General features: G+C 37.0%; 1 protein-coding gene across 1 annotated transcript; it reads right to left on the minus strand.

Moving 5' to 3' along the window:
* Nucleotides 1-5,837: 5,837 nt before the first annotated feature.
* On the minus strand, nucleotides 5,838-15,023 carry LOC112523449 (subtilisin-like protease SBT2.2). The gene is made up of 10 exons (XM_025133065.1): nucleotides 14,488-15,023; nucleotides 13,194-13,356; nucleotides 12,267-12,664; nucleotides 11,415-11,510; nucleotides 11,154-11,226; nucleotides 9,279-9,561; nucleotides 7,843-8,165; nucleotides 7,068-7,338; nucleotides 6,629-6,910; nucleotides 5,838-6,450 (listed from the first exon to the last, which is right to left on the minus strand). The coding sequence occupies exons 1-10, from the start codon at nucleotides 14,742-14,744 to the stop codon at nucleotides 6,029-6,031; spliced, it is 2,568 nt and encodes an 855-aa protein (XP_024988833.1). The 5' UTR covers nucleotides 14,745-15,023; the 3' UTR covers nucleotides 5,838-6,028.

The following is a 15,023-nucleotide window of genomic DNA, read 5'->3' on the forward strand; positions in this document are numbered from 1 at the left end:
TATGTTGTGAGCTTACAGGAGATGGATGTCGATGAAAGGGGGTCCTCTAGATGGGTTTCGGGTTTCATGGTGGGGTGGGTTTATAAGGAGAGGTGGAGGAGATGGCAAGTTACGAGGGGGTGAAGAAGAGTATGGGTTTGTGTAGGTGTATGAGAACGGAGATGGACGTGGAGTTCGACATTTGGTGGTGGCAGTGGGTTACAAGGGCGGACTTGCTCTATTGGATGCAGTGGCAAGGGCCACCACTTCATTCCTCCGTCATAGCGTAAATAATTATAAAGTCGTAAAAGGTGCCACTGTATCATTTTGTTTTGTGCAACAATATATATTTTGAAACTACAGTGGTGCTATAAGTTTCCCTTTGTAGAGTTGGTTTGCATGGCTTTTCTCCCACCAAGACCTGGATTCAAATCTTGTTTGTATCATTTTCCTTAGTTTTTAGCTTTTTTATTTCAGATTTATTATATTTTTGAAAAAAAATTGCAATAAAAGACTATGGACATAAGACCTTACACATGAAAAGTAAAGAACTAACCAATAAACCAATGATGATTTTATGAAAAATAAACACCCATGTCTCTGTTTCTTATAATGAAATAATCTCACCACTCGAAAGTGTGTTTTTGCATGCCATAGGTACCGATAATGTGATACATGTGTTCGAGAGACCTTAGTAATAACAACCAAAAAACCACATGGACCAATAATGTAATTTACTGGATTATATATATACACTAATATTATAATTATATACATTACCTTATTTTTTTTTCATAAATAAAATGTAATTAGTTAATATATAACCATATATATCTATACTACCTTATAAACCAGATTTATCAAAATTCTTAAAAACAATTTTTAATGCACAAAGTATCATACATTTATGCACAAAGTCTTAAAAGTCTTAAAAACTTATAATGCATTAAGTACTATTACTTTATGCATTCAGTCTTAAAATCTATTAATCTACAATTAAAATAGCATATAGTACAAGTTACCAATGCACATTATTACTTCTTTTTTTCATGTTCTCAAGATACTTTTAACACATTTTACTCATGTCTTCACCCCCTCATACCTCTATATCTTCTCCCCATTCCCCAAGGTTATATTCAAATTGATATTCACCATGAGTTAATAAAAGTTCTCACATTCATCTCTCATTCAATTGCTCTAGAACTCTCGGTCTAGCTCTCGATCTCTTGATTCTTTGCTCTTGGTGTAAATGGAACACATTTGTGGAGTCGTTTAAATATGTTGGATTTTAAATTGTCATACAATTTTTTTCAACGATATACTATAATTGGAACCATAACTCTTATTTATTCAAATTGTATTAATATGTATAGAGCAAGTGTAACTTATATCGTCGTTAAATATTCTCTAATAAAACCAGTGAAACTTCAAAATCGTTAAACTTCACGGCTCCCGCAGCATTGCACGGATTCAAAACTAGTTATCATAAAAGAGAAAACTATATAAAAACTCAATGAACCTTTCCATTTAAATGATTAAGTCGTTTATTTTTTTGTCCGAATGAATAAATCATTGAAATTTCTCAATTTGAATGATTAAGTCATTGAATATTTGTTTAAATAAGTAAACCATCGAACTTATAGAAATTGGTTACTCATGAAAGTTTTAAAATGAAATTTCTAATTTAGTTATATCATTCCCAAACCCTACGTCATTGAAAGCCCTCTCTTCCAACAACATCGTTTCCCCTTGCCGCCCCCATAGTCATCCGTTCTCCATATAACTCGTCGTCGTCGTTGGCCCCCGTCATCGATCTCTCTCTCTTTTATCTGTTTTTCATTTGTCTATTGATTCTCCCTATTTTACAACAATTTGATAGAATACGTATAACCAGATAAAAAAAGAGAATAAAACAAAAACGATCAAAAAGAGGGATCAATAATTAGAACCAACGGCGGTGATGGAAAGCAAACGAAGACGGGGGCCACAATGGTGAGCGATGGCGTTGGGTTTGAGGGGGTTGAATAACATATGATTTGGGAATAGTGAAAGTGTATGTTTTTTTTAACTTTCATAATCAGTTACATGTACTATTTTTGAGTTAAGTATAGGCATTGCAGAATTATCATCAATAATAAAATAAAGAAATTATCATAGCATCGGTTGAGTTGCGGTGAGAAGGGAAGTTATGGTGAGAAGCATAAAAAGAGATCTGAACTATTAATCACTTTTAATCTCATTCCCATCGATGAATTGCGTTTTAGAAGATAATTGATCCAATGCATCTGAGTGCACCTCAGTAGTGCTGACATACAATTAGGATTGATCAAATTGTGAACATCTCTCATTACACTTCTAACTATAACTTCCCTAGTGGAAACATCAGTAAACCAATATATTACTGTTCACTGTTAATTTTATATACATGAACACACAAGGTCGTAATTTTATATACATCTAGATGTACATAATTAATGTTCACTCAGTTCAGTTTTAGAAAGGAATGATAATCTAAATTTCAGTTATGACCAATATACATCTAGAGGGCCTATGTAATATTTCATATCAACACAGTAGGTGTTCTCCACCATACATATCAATATAGAGCTCTCAATACAATTTACCCGGTAAAAGCGAGGCAAAGACCAAGAGTCTTACCCGGTAACTGAGGATGACGACTCTTACCACGGGTAAGCACTTACCGGGTAAATTGTTGCATACGATGTCGTTTTGATGGACTAAAATATTACACGATAAGTAAATAAAAATGTTAAATTTTACCGGCAAACATTTACCGGGTAAGTGTTTGGTAAACGGCCCCTTAGACTATTAGGCAAGGTTTTATCGATGCAATCTACTAATCATTTTTGGTATTTAACTTGTTTTCATTTCTTCAATCGTCAGTACGACCTGTTGAATTTTAAAAACATGTATATATACATCTCATCTCTTAACTCTACTTTTAAATAAAATATACATGACTCGTATTCCCAATTCAATTAAATCATTTGAACTAATTACAGTTTCAGTCAGTAACTAAAGACTTCCGCTACATATATCTGTACTTTACTTGATTTAGGTAGTGTTTGTTTTTTAAAAGTTGTTGAAGTCCGAAGTCTGATTTCACTTCTGATTTATAAGAGGTGGTCCTGAAGTCTGAAATCCGGATCGGTAAGACTGTTTATTTTTACGTATGAATCCTGAAATCGGAATCCGTCAAACTAGTTGAAAAATATAAAATACAAATAGTTTTTTTACAAAAAAATAAAAAATAAATAGTTTTTGCTAACAAATATCTCCCAACCTTCAAAATATGAACCATTTGATAAAGGGAAAATTAGGATTAAGAGGTATTAAGCGACACGTTTACCACTTAAAATTTCAGATAACATTTAGAGTTTTTAAGCTCTTATTTTAAAAATAAAACAAACGTTCTTAATATCTAAACGTCTGAACGAATCAAACTTCAGGGGTATTAAGAGGTAATTTTGAAAAAACAAACATGCTCTCATACTTTTAAAATAAATCATTTAACGTCACAATCCTATTTTTTTTTTAATGATTTTGATATATCAAAGTATCAATTTACAAAAAATAGTACACGTTTATATTTTTAAGGAGTCATCATTGTTTTCAGATCTTAGTGACGCGCACATTCTTGGCACACCAGTGCGAGAGTGACTTCACAGTCACGTGACCACATTGTTGCCGTTATCATCAGGTATTGATCCTCGCCATCCATTTTTTAGTGATCATGATCGTTTTGTTTATCTAAAAATTATGTAACCAATGGACCGTTTACTAAACGATTACTCTGTAAGTATTTATCATATAATTTTCCTCACCGGATGAATATGACAAGGGCCAAGAATCTTACTCGATAAGAGCGATGATAAGGATAGAGAGTCTTACCCGGTAAGTGAGGATGACGACTCTTACTCGTGTAAGCGCTTTCCAGGTAAATTGTTGCATATGATATGTTTTGATGTATTATAATCTTACCCAATAAGAATAAGTTATAGTGTTGACTCCTAATGTTAAGCACTTACCGGATAAGCATTTAGGTAAACGACCCCTAAATTAAGATGAAACGTAATTCGTTGATTTACTTTTAAGGATCGGTCAAAATGAACTAACTCCATGAGTTTAGAGGATCAATCAAAATGAGTGAATACCATGAGTTTGGAGGATTGATTAAAAGGAGCAAACCTCATGAGTTGTCACAAAGGCATTTCAACCTTTTTTTATAAACATATCATTCATTATCAATCTTTCATCTCTCCATCAATGTGGGATAAGCAAAGCTCGACCACAATTCAAGAATTGAAGATTACTGAATTATTCGGGTGCAACATCAATGGTGTGGTTTTTTACTTTTATATTTAAATTTGTTTTTTAACTTTGTGTTTTGCAATATATTTACACTATATGTTTTGCACTATAATTTTATCATTTGGTTGGTTTTGATCCAACCATGGTTGTAGATTTCAAAGCATCCATCACTCTTTATGTAACATTCATCTTCTTCTAAAGTATCATCTTTCAATCAATGTGATGATCGATATTTTGTAGAATGAATATTTTGATTTTAACTGTGTTTTGCATGATATTTTAGTTGTGTTTCGCACTATAATTTTACTAATTGGTTGGTTTTGATTTTAACCACGGTTATAAATTTCAAATCATTCATCACACTTTTATACATCTATCATCTTCTTCCACACTATCATCTCCACCAATATGAGATGATGAAAGTCAACCTTATTTCCAAACCTTATGTTGCTAAGTCATCATCCTTGGTTTCATTTTTAATTTTGCACTCTAACTTTTACCATTTGGTTGGTTTTAATTCCAACCATGGGTATAAATTTTAAAGAGAGTCATTCAAAACAAGACAACCTTATGAGACAAACCCCATAAATTGACACAAAAACATTTAATTCACCTTTCTTATACATTTCACTTTGTTCAAAACTTTCAACTTTTCATCAATGTGGGACAACTAAAACTCAACCATAATTCAACTGACAATAACGTTTGAACTTTTGGAGATCTTCTTTAGAGGCATCGATTCGAGTCCCGTAAGGCTACTAAAAAAATTTCTCACTGTTTTCAAGGTTATTTTGATTAGTCGAGGTACATGCAAGTTGACCTTGACACCTATAATTTATAAAAAGAAAAAACATATTTCAACTATGTTATAGAACATTTCTCGTATTTCCTTTTTGTTTAATAAAACATTTACCTCGTATTCTTAAAAAAAATCAGATTTAAACTTGTTATTGTGTACATACAACTTTCTAAAACTCTACGTTTAACTGATAAGGAACTAATAAACACGTATAAATACAGATTAACATCAGTTCTACACCAAAATGACATTATACTTCATAAAACCGAAAAACCATAAAAAATAAAATCAATAGAGACGGATAACAGAAGCATGAAACAAAATTCTCAACTTCAGCATCAAGATTGAACCGCAATCCAAAGGGGACATTTACCCAATTGCTTACCCGGTAAGCACTTACCAATAGGAGTCAACACTGTGATTGATTTTGATGCGCAAGATTTTAGTGCATCAAAACATATCAAATGCAACAATTTATTGGGTAAGAAGCGTCATTCTCACTTACCGGGTAAGACTTTCCATCATTCTCACCGCTCTTACCCGGTAAGATTTTTGGTTCTTCTCATGTTCATCCGATAAGAAAATTTATCCGGTAAGAACTTACCAAGCAAATGTTTAGTAAACGGCTCCTAAATAGCACTCAAACCCAAAGAGCATGGGATTAAGCTCTCAATTCTTTTTAACATCTTAAAGAAGTTTGGCAACAGAATCATTGTATTCATCCCAAATTAAATCATTCATTTTCAAAAAAGTCAAAAGTCAAACAACTTGTAATCAAGATCAAGCAAATGCATTAGCCTCCTACCAAGACCCTACAATAATTTACACACCAAAAACTGGACTTAAAAATGGGTCATAAATGACCAAAAAAACCCAGAAAAATTAACAAATACAAACCATACTACAATCATACAACCCTCAACTACTAGTCGTGTTATATGTGATTTTAACGACCACCGACAAATGAATGTTCGCTACATGACTTTGATCACCAAAAAGTCCGATTCGCCCAAAGCTTGCAATGCTGCTGTTCATCGTTGAATTCAAGAAGACGGTCAAAACCTGTTTTTCGCCACTCGCGATGAAAAAGTGAGCCGGGGTCACCTTCATGGAGACCCCATAAGGTGCGCTCCACCCCACGCTATATGACTCGTTCCGGCCGACGTTGGTGACGGTTCTTTGGATGACTCGAGATCGGTTCAGGTTTGCAAGTGTGATCGAAGGCAAGTTTAGGTCCGCGCCACTAACGTTCATGGCTCCACAATTTGTGCCCGTGTAGTTTAGGACCACAGGTGCGGATCCGTTTATGCCACAGAGGAACGACATGTAGTCTTCATAGCCTGCAAAATACACGCAATGTGGTTTTAACCGATTTGGGACTCCATTAAAGATGTAAGCCACACCGTCTATTTAGACAACAGATTAGTATCAATATAAAGATGTGTTTCTTTGCATATTACACCACCTTTTTATGTGATTTCTTGAGTAATTATCGGATCTAAGAGAAGATTGACGTACCCAGATCAAAAATCAGTCCCGGATCTAATGCTGCAGTTGCATTCACGAAACCACTTCCCATGTCAAAGGGTGTTGCTGGAGACTGGTTTAAATCCGGATTAGCATACGCACGTTGTGCCATTATCGGACCTCCATCTTTATCATGGAGAGAAGCCGTTGTCGATAACGCAGACCCGATCGCTGAAGGACTAAAATCCGGGAATTTTTGTTTAATCAATGCTGCAAGCCCAGCAATATGCGGAGCCGCCATGCTCGTCCCAGACATCATTGCAAAGTCCTCACCTTAAAGAAATGAAGAACATAAAATCAGTACACAAATATCGTAGCACTACAGCCGATGATGAAGCCTTGAATTTGTAACCAAACCAAACAAGTCCAGTATATCCCACCCGGAGGTGGGTCCGCCCCCCGGTGGTAGATAAGGGTGAACCATTATTACCAAGGAATTCGACCGAATCTGTGCCACCTGCACTCCAAGCTGCCCAAATGAAATTTCCAGGTGCAACGAGATTTGGTTTCAATATGTCGGCATCTTGAAGGAAATTGTCTTCTGGATCGGGTCCTCTAGCGGAATAATACATGATTTTCGGAGCGCTGTTACTGTAGTTTGCTTCTACCCCGCCTGCAATGCATGCAACTGCCCCAAATTTGATGATCTTTTTTGAAACCGGATCTCTCTCTAACGAAGAATTGTAGTACCGAAGTAAGATCTGCCAAGATAAACGAAAGAAATTGTGCAACGAGTTAGGTTTTAATTTGACATGAGTAGTTGGTAATTTACCAATCTTGTTCCATCTCCCTGATTTTTGTCCCACCTATTTTGGTGGGACCCACTTAGTTCTGTCATATCCCAGTCTAAATGTTGCACCAAACGTGTGACAAAAAGTTTATGTTCCATCTTGTCCTACATATCAAATGCACACGCGGAGAGCACGTTTTGCATGGCCCACGTTGACTAAAACCAAACCAACCCAAATTGAACAATATACCCCCCAACAAAAGTAGGGTCTGTGGGTAGGATGTATGTAGACTTGTCCTCTACCCAGCTACCCCACTTGGAATAACAGGCCAAATGTGTCAAATACCACAATTATTAAAAAAATTATATAAATCATCTTAATGATTTTATGTCCATTAAAACAGGGACAAACGACGTAAACCTTTGACAAAATTAATTATAAAAGGTTGTGACACTCTTAAAGGATACTACTCACCTTCGAATCATTAGCAGATGGAATTATGATACCAGGCAAACTCATTGGAACAGGATTAAGCTGAAAGCCGATGATAAAAGGGTCCATGGAGAACACAACTCCAGCTGCACTCAGATTTCTAGCTGTCTGAATAGCGTTATTTATGGTGGACTGTCCAAGAACGAATTTTATAGAGTAGCTACAGATTAAGAGGTTTCCTTGGATGATGGTCTGATTCAAGCCACTGGAATCTTGGCATTCGTTCACATATTCATCTGTTGGTGTTTCTGAATCATTCAGTGCGTCCGTTGCAGAGACCAAAGTGTAACCGTCATCTGTTCCAGCTGTGAAAAAGACAGAATGTTACTACATGATTACATGCCACTTGCCATATTGTCACCAAAGGGTCGATGGCCCAGATCGGGGTTACCAGTAGATCCCAACCTCCTTGAAGGTTAAGGGTTGAAGACTCACCAAAGATGAGAAGTGTGTGTGATTTTCCATATATAATATTATATACTCCAAAAAACATATCAAGGTCTCCAGAAAACTTCGGAGGTGTGTTTTCATTCTTATTCTCTTATCTTTCCTTTCATTGCTTCTCCCGTTCGTGGAGATCTAATGCATTTTTTGCATGGTGCCCCTCAAAAGTAAATACCTCCTCCGTCCCTAAATAAGTGTCCACATTTTTATTTTAGTTTTTCTCCAAATAAGTGTCCACTCTCAAAAGAAAGGGGCCGATTACCAACACAAATTGGGTAAGTGCTAACTGGATAAGAGTGCGGTCTGGGTCAGTCAGTACTTGACCGAGTAAGGGTCAGTTTTTTAGCAGCTTAATGAGAGTAATAGGACTTGCAGCTTATTTGATCAGCAGCTTATTTGATCAGCTATACACGACTGTTTGGTAGTGGCTTAATGATATACAAAGTGGCTTATTCAGTAAGCTTCTAGGGGGAGCCTTATGCAAAAAAACAAAGTTTTTTCCCAACCTGCCCCTCCCAATTAAAAAATACGCTCCTTCCGACTATGAAAAAAACCCTCAAAAACAAAATCCTTCCCAATCCACACAGACAGCTATATCCATACAGGACTTCATGGAAAACCAACGAAACAGTCACTTAGCTTACCAGGTCAGCATCTTGGTCATGATCATGGATCGGTAAGAGGGGCTTGGTAAACAGCAACACCTCTAACCATGTAAGCGTCTCTTACCCGGTAAGAGGTGGTAGGCAGGTGGTAAAGAGCCCTAAGTGTCTACTTTCCAATTCTATCCCCAATTATGAGATGGATTATGAAGGGTAAAATTGTCATTATGTTAATTAAAATTGTCATTAATCACACGTCTCCAAAACAGTTCGTCTCTTTTATTGTGAACATTTATTCTGGGACGGAGGGAGTACAAGAACAAAAACCTAAACAGAAGAATAGAAACAAATGTATTTAATAACTAAACATACGTGCAAGTCCGACTCCTGGAATGCTGATGTTGTTTCCAAGTAGAATAGAGTTGCTATACATTCTATCATGTGCAGCAGCACCAACCGTAAAGATCCACGGACTGAAGGAAGAAACACTCTTAGGTGATGGTCCAGTGTTACCTGCCGCTTGTACCACAAAAATACCCGTTTTAAATGCCGATAACAAGGCCATATCTATGGGATTAAAGAACGTTGCAATTCCCGGAGGACGTCTGTTAGGAGTGATCGACAAGCTTATGACATCCACTCCATCCTGAGCTGCCTGTAGAAAATTGGTGACAGAAGTGGAATACCCGAACAGCCAGATTAATTACAGGTCATCCCTATGTTATATAGAGAGCAATTAAACCAAACTAAATCGAACATACCCTTTATGCCCCACTCCGATTGGGCACGGGGGCGGGGGCGGGGGAGGATGTACGCAGCCCAGACCTCTACCCCAGAGAGTAGAGTGGTTTTTTTCTGTGAAGACCCCCGACATATGCAAAGTGCGCGAAAAACACTTACAAAACTTGCTCAAAATATTTGCAGAGAAAGAACAAAAGAACTTGAAAATAAGAAAGGCAGTGCTAAAACTTGAAAACGAGTTAGAAGTAAGCAAGAACAATCAACAGACAAACAAACAAATAACATACAAGAAAACATAACTAAGGTAGGAATAACTACACACCCCTAACCTTAGGACTCAGGAGATCTAACCGAGAGCAATTACGGAAAACGCCTTTATAACATAACAAGTGCTTAGAGAATGCTGTAGTTATTACTGCAAATCATAGCCGTCAGAAGGAAATGGTAAATGTTGATCATGTGACCTTCCTATTTAGCTTTATAACTGTTAAGAACCATGTTTTTAATTTATCGTTTAAACTCTCATCTTCTCTTCTTTTTCTAATTTATCTTTTAGGCATCAATTAAACTGTTACGATCTCATTTGTGTAAGAACCCGTCTAACGTTTTGCCTTGCAAAGCTATCAGCAGTTATTTTACTTCATTATTGACCTTGGTTCGAAATCAGAAGTACTAGCAGCAGCTTATGATCCAGCACCTTTCTGTTTTTTCTTTTGTCCACAACAAACCTAGATCCTCCAAAACATGTATATATATACTCAGGTTCAGAGGAAAACCAAAAAAAAAAGGAAAACTGAGGAACAACCCTAATAACCATTAATTCGTCCGGTATGCACATGTACATAAGAGTAATTGAAAATATTTCCAAGTCTCTATGCACGTGTGCATACCGGACAAATTACTTTAATGCACATGTCCCTACCCGACAATGAATGGTTATTAGGTGTTCCTCAATTTTCCCTTTTTTTTGTGGTCTTTCCGTTTCCCCTAAACCCAACACTATATATGTATGTGTGTATATATACATATACATATATATATACATATACATATATATATACATACATATATATATATATATACACACGCGTATAGAGGGAGGTTCGGAGAAAACCCCCCCCAAAAAAAAAGCAGAGGAACACCCTAGCAAGTATTCATCTGGACGGAATGCACATGTACATACAAGTAACTGAAGTTGTTTCTTGGTTTTTATGCATGTTATGCACATGTGCATACCAGACAAATTGCTTACAGATTACCAATCCGCACATGTGCATACCTCCAGATAAACAGTTATCAGGGTGTTCCTCAGTTTTTCAATTTTTTTTTGCGGTTTCTCCTAAACTTGACCCTATATGTGTGTGTGTGTGTGTATATATATATATATATAGAGAGAGAGAGAAAGCTGTTAAGTGTTTAACATATAGATCCTCCATGGGAAGTAAACAATGAAATATTCTAATCTAACGTCGGTCATGATAAATATGCATCAGCACCATACCATACCTGGTCAATGGCAGCAACAACATCAGCAGCAAAGCCACCAAAGCTTTTGTACAAGGCCTTATAAACAGCAATGCTGAAAAGAAAATACCCACAATAATAGATAAGAAAAACATACATGCTCACCACCTATGAAATGGCCACACGGGTGCCAAAACCAAAATAAAGCATCGAGTTTCATCAATATTGCAACACTTTAAAAGATTTCTTGAAATTTCTAGCAATAAAGCATTAATAAATGGTAGGCGAAACCAGTTTACTCACTGTGAACGAGGGGCCATTCCGCTGGCATTCCCGTAGTGATGCCCAGCTACTACAACTGGAATACCATGGTTTCCGGCAGCAATAGAAGCCGTGTGCCTGAAATGTTTTTTAGTGTTTGGGGTATTAGTGAAATTAGAAGTTCAATTGATTAGCAGACAAATTTTGCAGCTGGAAGAAATATAAAACAAGATGATCCCTAATTTATAACTCACAGGAATAACATCTAATCTTAACTAAAATAATCATATATACTATATGCACACATCCCGTATCTATTTTGTCCGTCATGAATTCATGCACTAACAGGCATATAAGAACAGGATTCAGTTACGTTATATTTCTTTCTTATCGGCAGAAAGATATATTTTCACATCTTTAATCAATGTTTTTGTTAGTTTCTCTTTATGGTGGCATCTTCGCAGAATAAATGGGAGGTATGTACTTCGAATCTAGGCACCACCCACCTCCCCCTGGGACACGTGATTTACCTCCCTCATGACGGTCGTGGGACCAGTATAATGGGGGCGCTTCAAAGGGTGTCATCATTCCCTTTTTGCAGAACTTGGTTATAAATCTTTATGGTGACTTTTAGGTTACTTTGTTCTTCGGTATGCAAGTGTATTCTAGTCATGCGAAGACTTTTTAAGCCTTTGGTGCATGTCCACATCCAATCAAAACGATACATGTTCATATTCTCAAAGTATCTTAACCAGCTATCATATATTGTTTTGCATACCATATTTTTGTTAACACATTTCTATAAATACGATACTCTCTCCATGATAACTGAAAATTGAACCCAAAGCTATAAAATAAAAATTATCATCAAATAAAGAACATAGAGATACTCACGTCCCATGGCCATCGCCATCAAATGGTGAAGCATAATCCTGAGAGGCATTGAAAATTCCTCTTGTAATAGCCGATGCTGCAAAGTGACGGGCCCCAACAAGTTTTCGGTTGCAGGACCCCGATGGGAAGTCTCGAGTGACCTCACAAATGCCCGTGAAGTGCTCCGGGACAGGATAATGGTTCTCTGATAGACCATCGGCAAAGCTCACATGGGTTGGATCAATTCCGGTGTCAATTAACCCGATTACAATTCCTTCTCCTGCAGTCTCGTACCCACCCTCTTGGAGCCAAGCCCCTTGAGGTAAACCGAGGAACTGTGGGGTGTGTGTAGTTGCAGTTCTAACAGAGTAATCGGGTACCACATTTGCCACCTCTCTTCGACTCGACAACTTTTGTGCCTTCACATTTTTAACAACATTAAAGGGTTCAATTCACATGAAAAATAACTAATATTCCTTTGATTCCAACATAAGGCATGTGAAAACTTTTTGTGTCAACGGTACTAGTTTCCGAATAAAAATTAGGCCATGTTTGGCAACCATAAGCTAACTTATTTTTCGAGCTTATTGAAAAAGCTCCGTTCGGTTAGCCATAAGCTAGCTTTTTTAAAAACTACTCCAAGTAGCATTTCAATAAGCTGTAGGGGCTTCTTAGCTCTTTCCACTTTTTCCAATTATACCCCTTACAGTTTTCCAATTAAATTTTTCAACATGTCCTTTTAGGTCATTTTGCATTGTCACGTAGCTTATCAAATAGTTTTTACCAAACATGACCGGTTGATAAGCTATGATAAACATCAAAAGGTTCAAATATATTATGATTGGATCGTCAAAAATCTATGATATTTCTATTAGTAGCATAACAAATAGGATATCGTCTTTGCGATAATGTGGACCATAACAATTAATAGTAAGAGAGAGGTTATACCTGTTGAGGAGTAACGAGAACAGCAAATCCGTTTATTAAGTAGTGATAGCTGTATAGTTTCAGATATTTCTCCCCTTTTAGAACCCGCCTCAATAGTGAATCATGAACTCTTGCAATACGTGAACCATAATTGCGGCGACCTTTTCTCGTGATGTTACGGAAACTAAATTAGGAAAAAACAAGTAAAATGACAACATAAGTAATGCACTGAATTAGGAGATAACCGAACACAAAGAGGAGGCAGAGAAATTGAAGGGTTGTTAGCATAAAATTGCAAAAGAAATCCCTTGGGCTCATAGCTTAGTTGGCAAAGGACGGAGCGACTTTGCTCAAATACACAACAGGTTCAAGTTCAAAACCCCTCCGCTAGCCTCAGCCGTAGAGTCAGCTCCGAAATGCCTCCTCACATGTGGTTCCTACGGGGTGGATTCCTTGTGGGGCCGGAAATCAACCTTTTGCTCAAATAAAATTGCAAAAGCAGTAAAAGCTTTACTCCTTGTTGTCCCTTGCCGATCTCATTCGATCCTATCCTAACTGATTCAATAAGTTTCCCTTCCTAGTTTTTCTTTCTTTCAATATCGATGGCAAGATTATACTTCAAGAAAACAATTCGAACAGATTCTTCCCATTAAAAAGTTTACAAAACCAACATCAATGTTAAAGTTGAAAAGCAATCACTTTGATCCCCAAAGTCAAAGTTCACACCATTTTGTCACAACTATACTTTCATCAATTAACATGATCACCATCACCCCCTCGGGCAAGTAGCTCAGTTGGCAAAGGAGACAGATTGAACCCCTCTACTAACCTCAGCCGCTCAGTCAGCTCTTAAACGCCTCCTCACATGTGGTTCCTAGGGGGCGAGTTCCAAGTGGGGCCTGTTGGGGTTGGCAATAATCAACCTTTTTGCTCAAATATGATCACCATCACAACAGTCACTACTTGGTCACCGTAAATGGTGGTAAAATGGGAAGCACCCACAATAAATAACCTGCAAATTTTCCTATAAATTTGTATGCTAATTAATAGTACTTTTTAAGTTCTAAACTCAAAGAATTGACCAAAAAAAGGAAAGCAAAACTCTAAGGAGTACCTTTGCACTTTATCATTCCAAATCTAGCACCAAATATCGATATGGGTTCTAAACCTTCTATGAATACATAAAATTCAAAGGAAATCAATCCAAATTGAAACCATTCTAGACAAATTAGTAACAAAATTGACAAAAAAACCCATACCATTACCAATTTCGCATTCAGAAACTAAAAAAACAGCCTAAAATGCATCTTTTCACCTTGGATTTTCGAGTGTGTTTGCTCCTCCAGAAGTAGAAGAAGGGTATCCAAAAGGATGAGATGGCTTTTTGGCTTTATGAGGCCTGGAATTATGAAAAGCAGAAGGAGCTTGTTTGAGAGTAACCATAAACACACCAGCAGCTGAAGTATCTGCATCCTCCTGACATCGAATACCCCCAATTAGAACCCCAAATACCACAATCGCCATTATTAACACAATGCCCTCCATACGCTTTTCTAAATTGAAGCTCTTCATTTGGTCCCAGAAATCAGAAAACAGCTTTTCAGTAGCAAACCGACAGACTAGATATAGTAGTAATTGAGGTTAGCTTCAAAAGTTCTGAGAAGAAGGCAGCAGGAGTCCATGAAGTGAAATTGGGGAAATGGAGAAAGGGAAAAGGGAAATGGCGAGAGAGAATCTGCAACAAAAGGGAAGAAAAGCTTCTGGTGGTCTTGGGTGGTGTGCACATGAACGTTTTAATCTTGTTTAACAGCAAAGAATGAATGTGTAAAGCAGAAAGAGATTAATATGATT

The sequence above is a fragment of the Cynara cardunculus genome (genome assembly GCF_001531365.2).
Source record: "Cynara cardunculus var. scolymus isolate 2C chromosome LG 12, CcrdV1, whole genome shotgun sequence".
NCBI classification, from domain to species: Eukaryota; Viridiplantae; Streptophyta; class Magnoliopsida; order Asterales; family Asteraceae; genus Cynara; species Cynara cardunculus.

Excerpts from the sequence above, each read along its gene's own strand:
- LOC112523449 (XM_025133065.1), bottom strand. The coding sequence starts at position 14,744 with ATGAAGAGCTTCAATTTAGAAAAGCGTATGGAGGGCATTGTGTTAATA. Across the intron at positions 13,357-14,487 it reads AACACACTCGAAAATCCAAG|TTTCCGTAACATCACGAGAA; the intron begins GTGAAAAGATGC and ends TTCCTAATTTAG. Across the intron at positions 9,562-11,153 it reads TTGTTGCTGCCATTGACCAG|GCAGCTCAGGATGGAGTGGA; the intron begins GTATGGTATGGT and ends AATTTTCTACAG.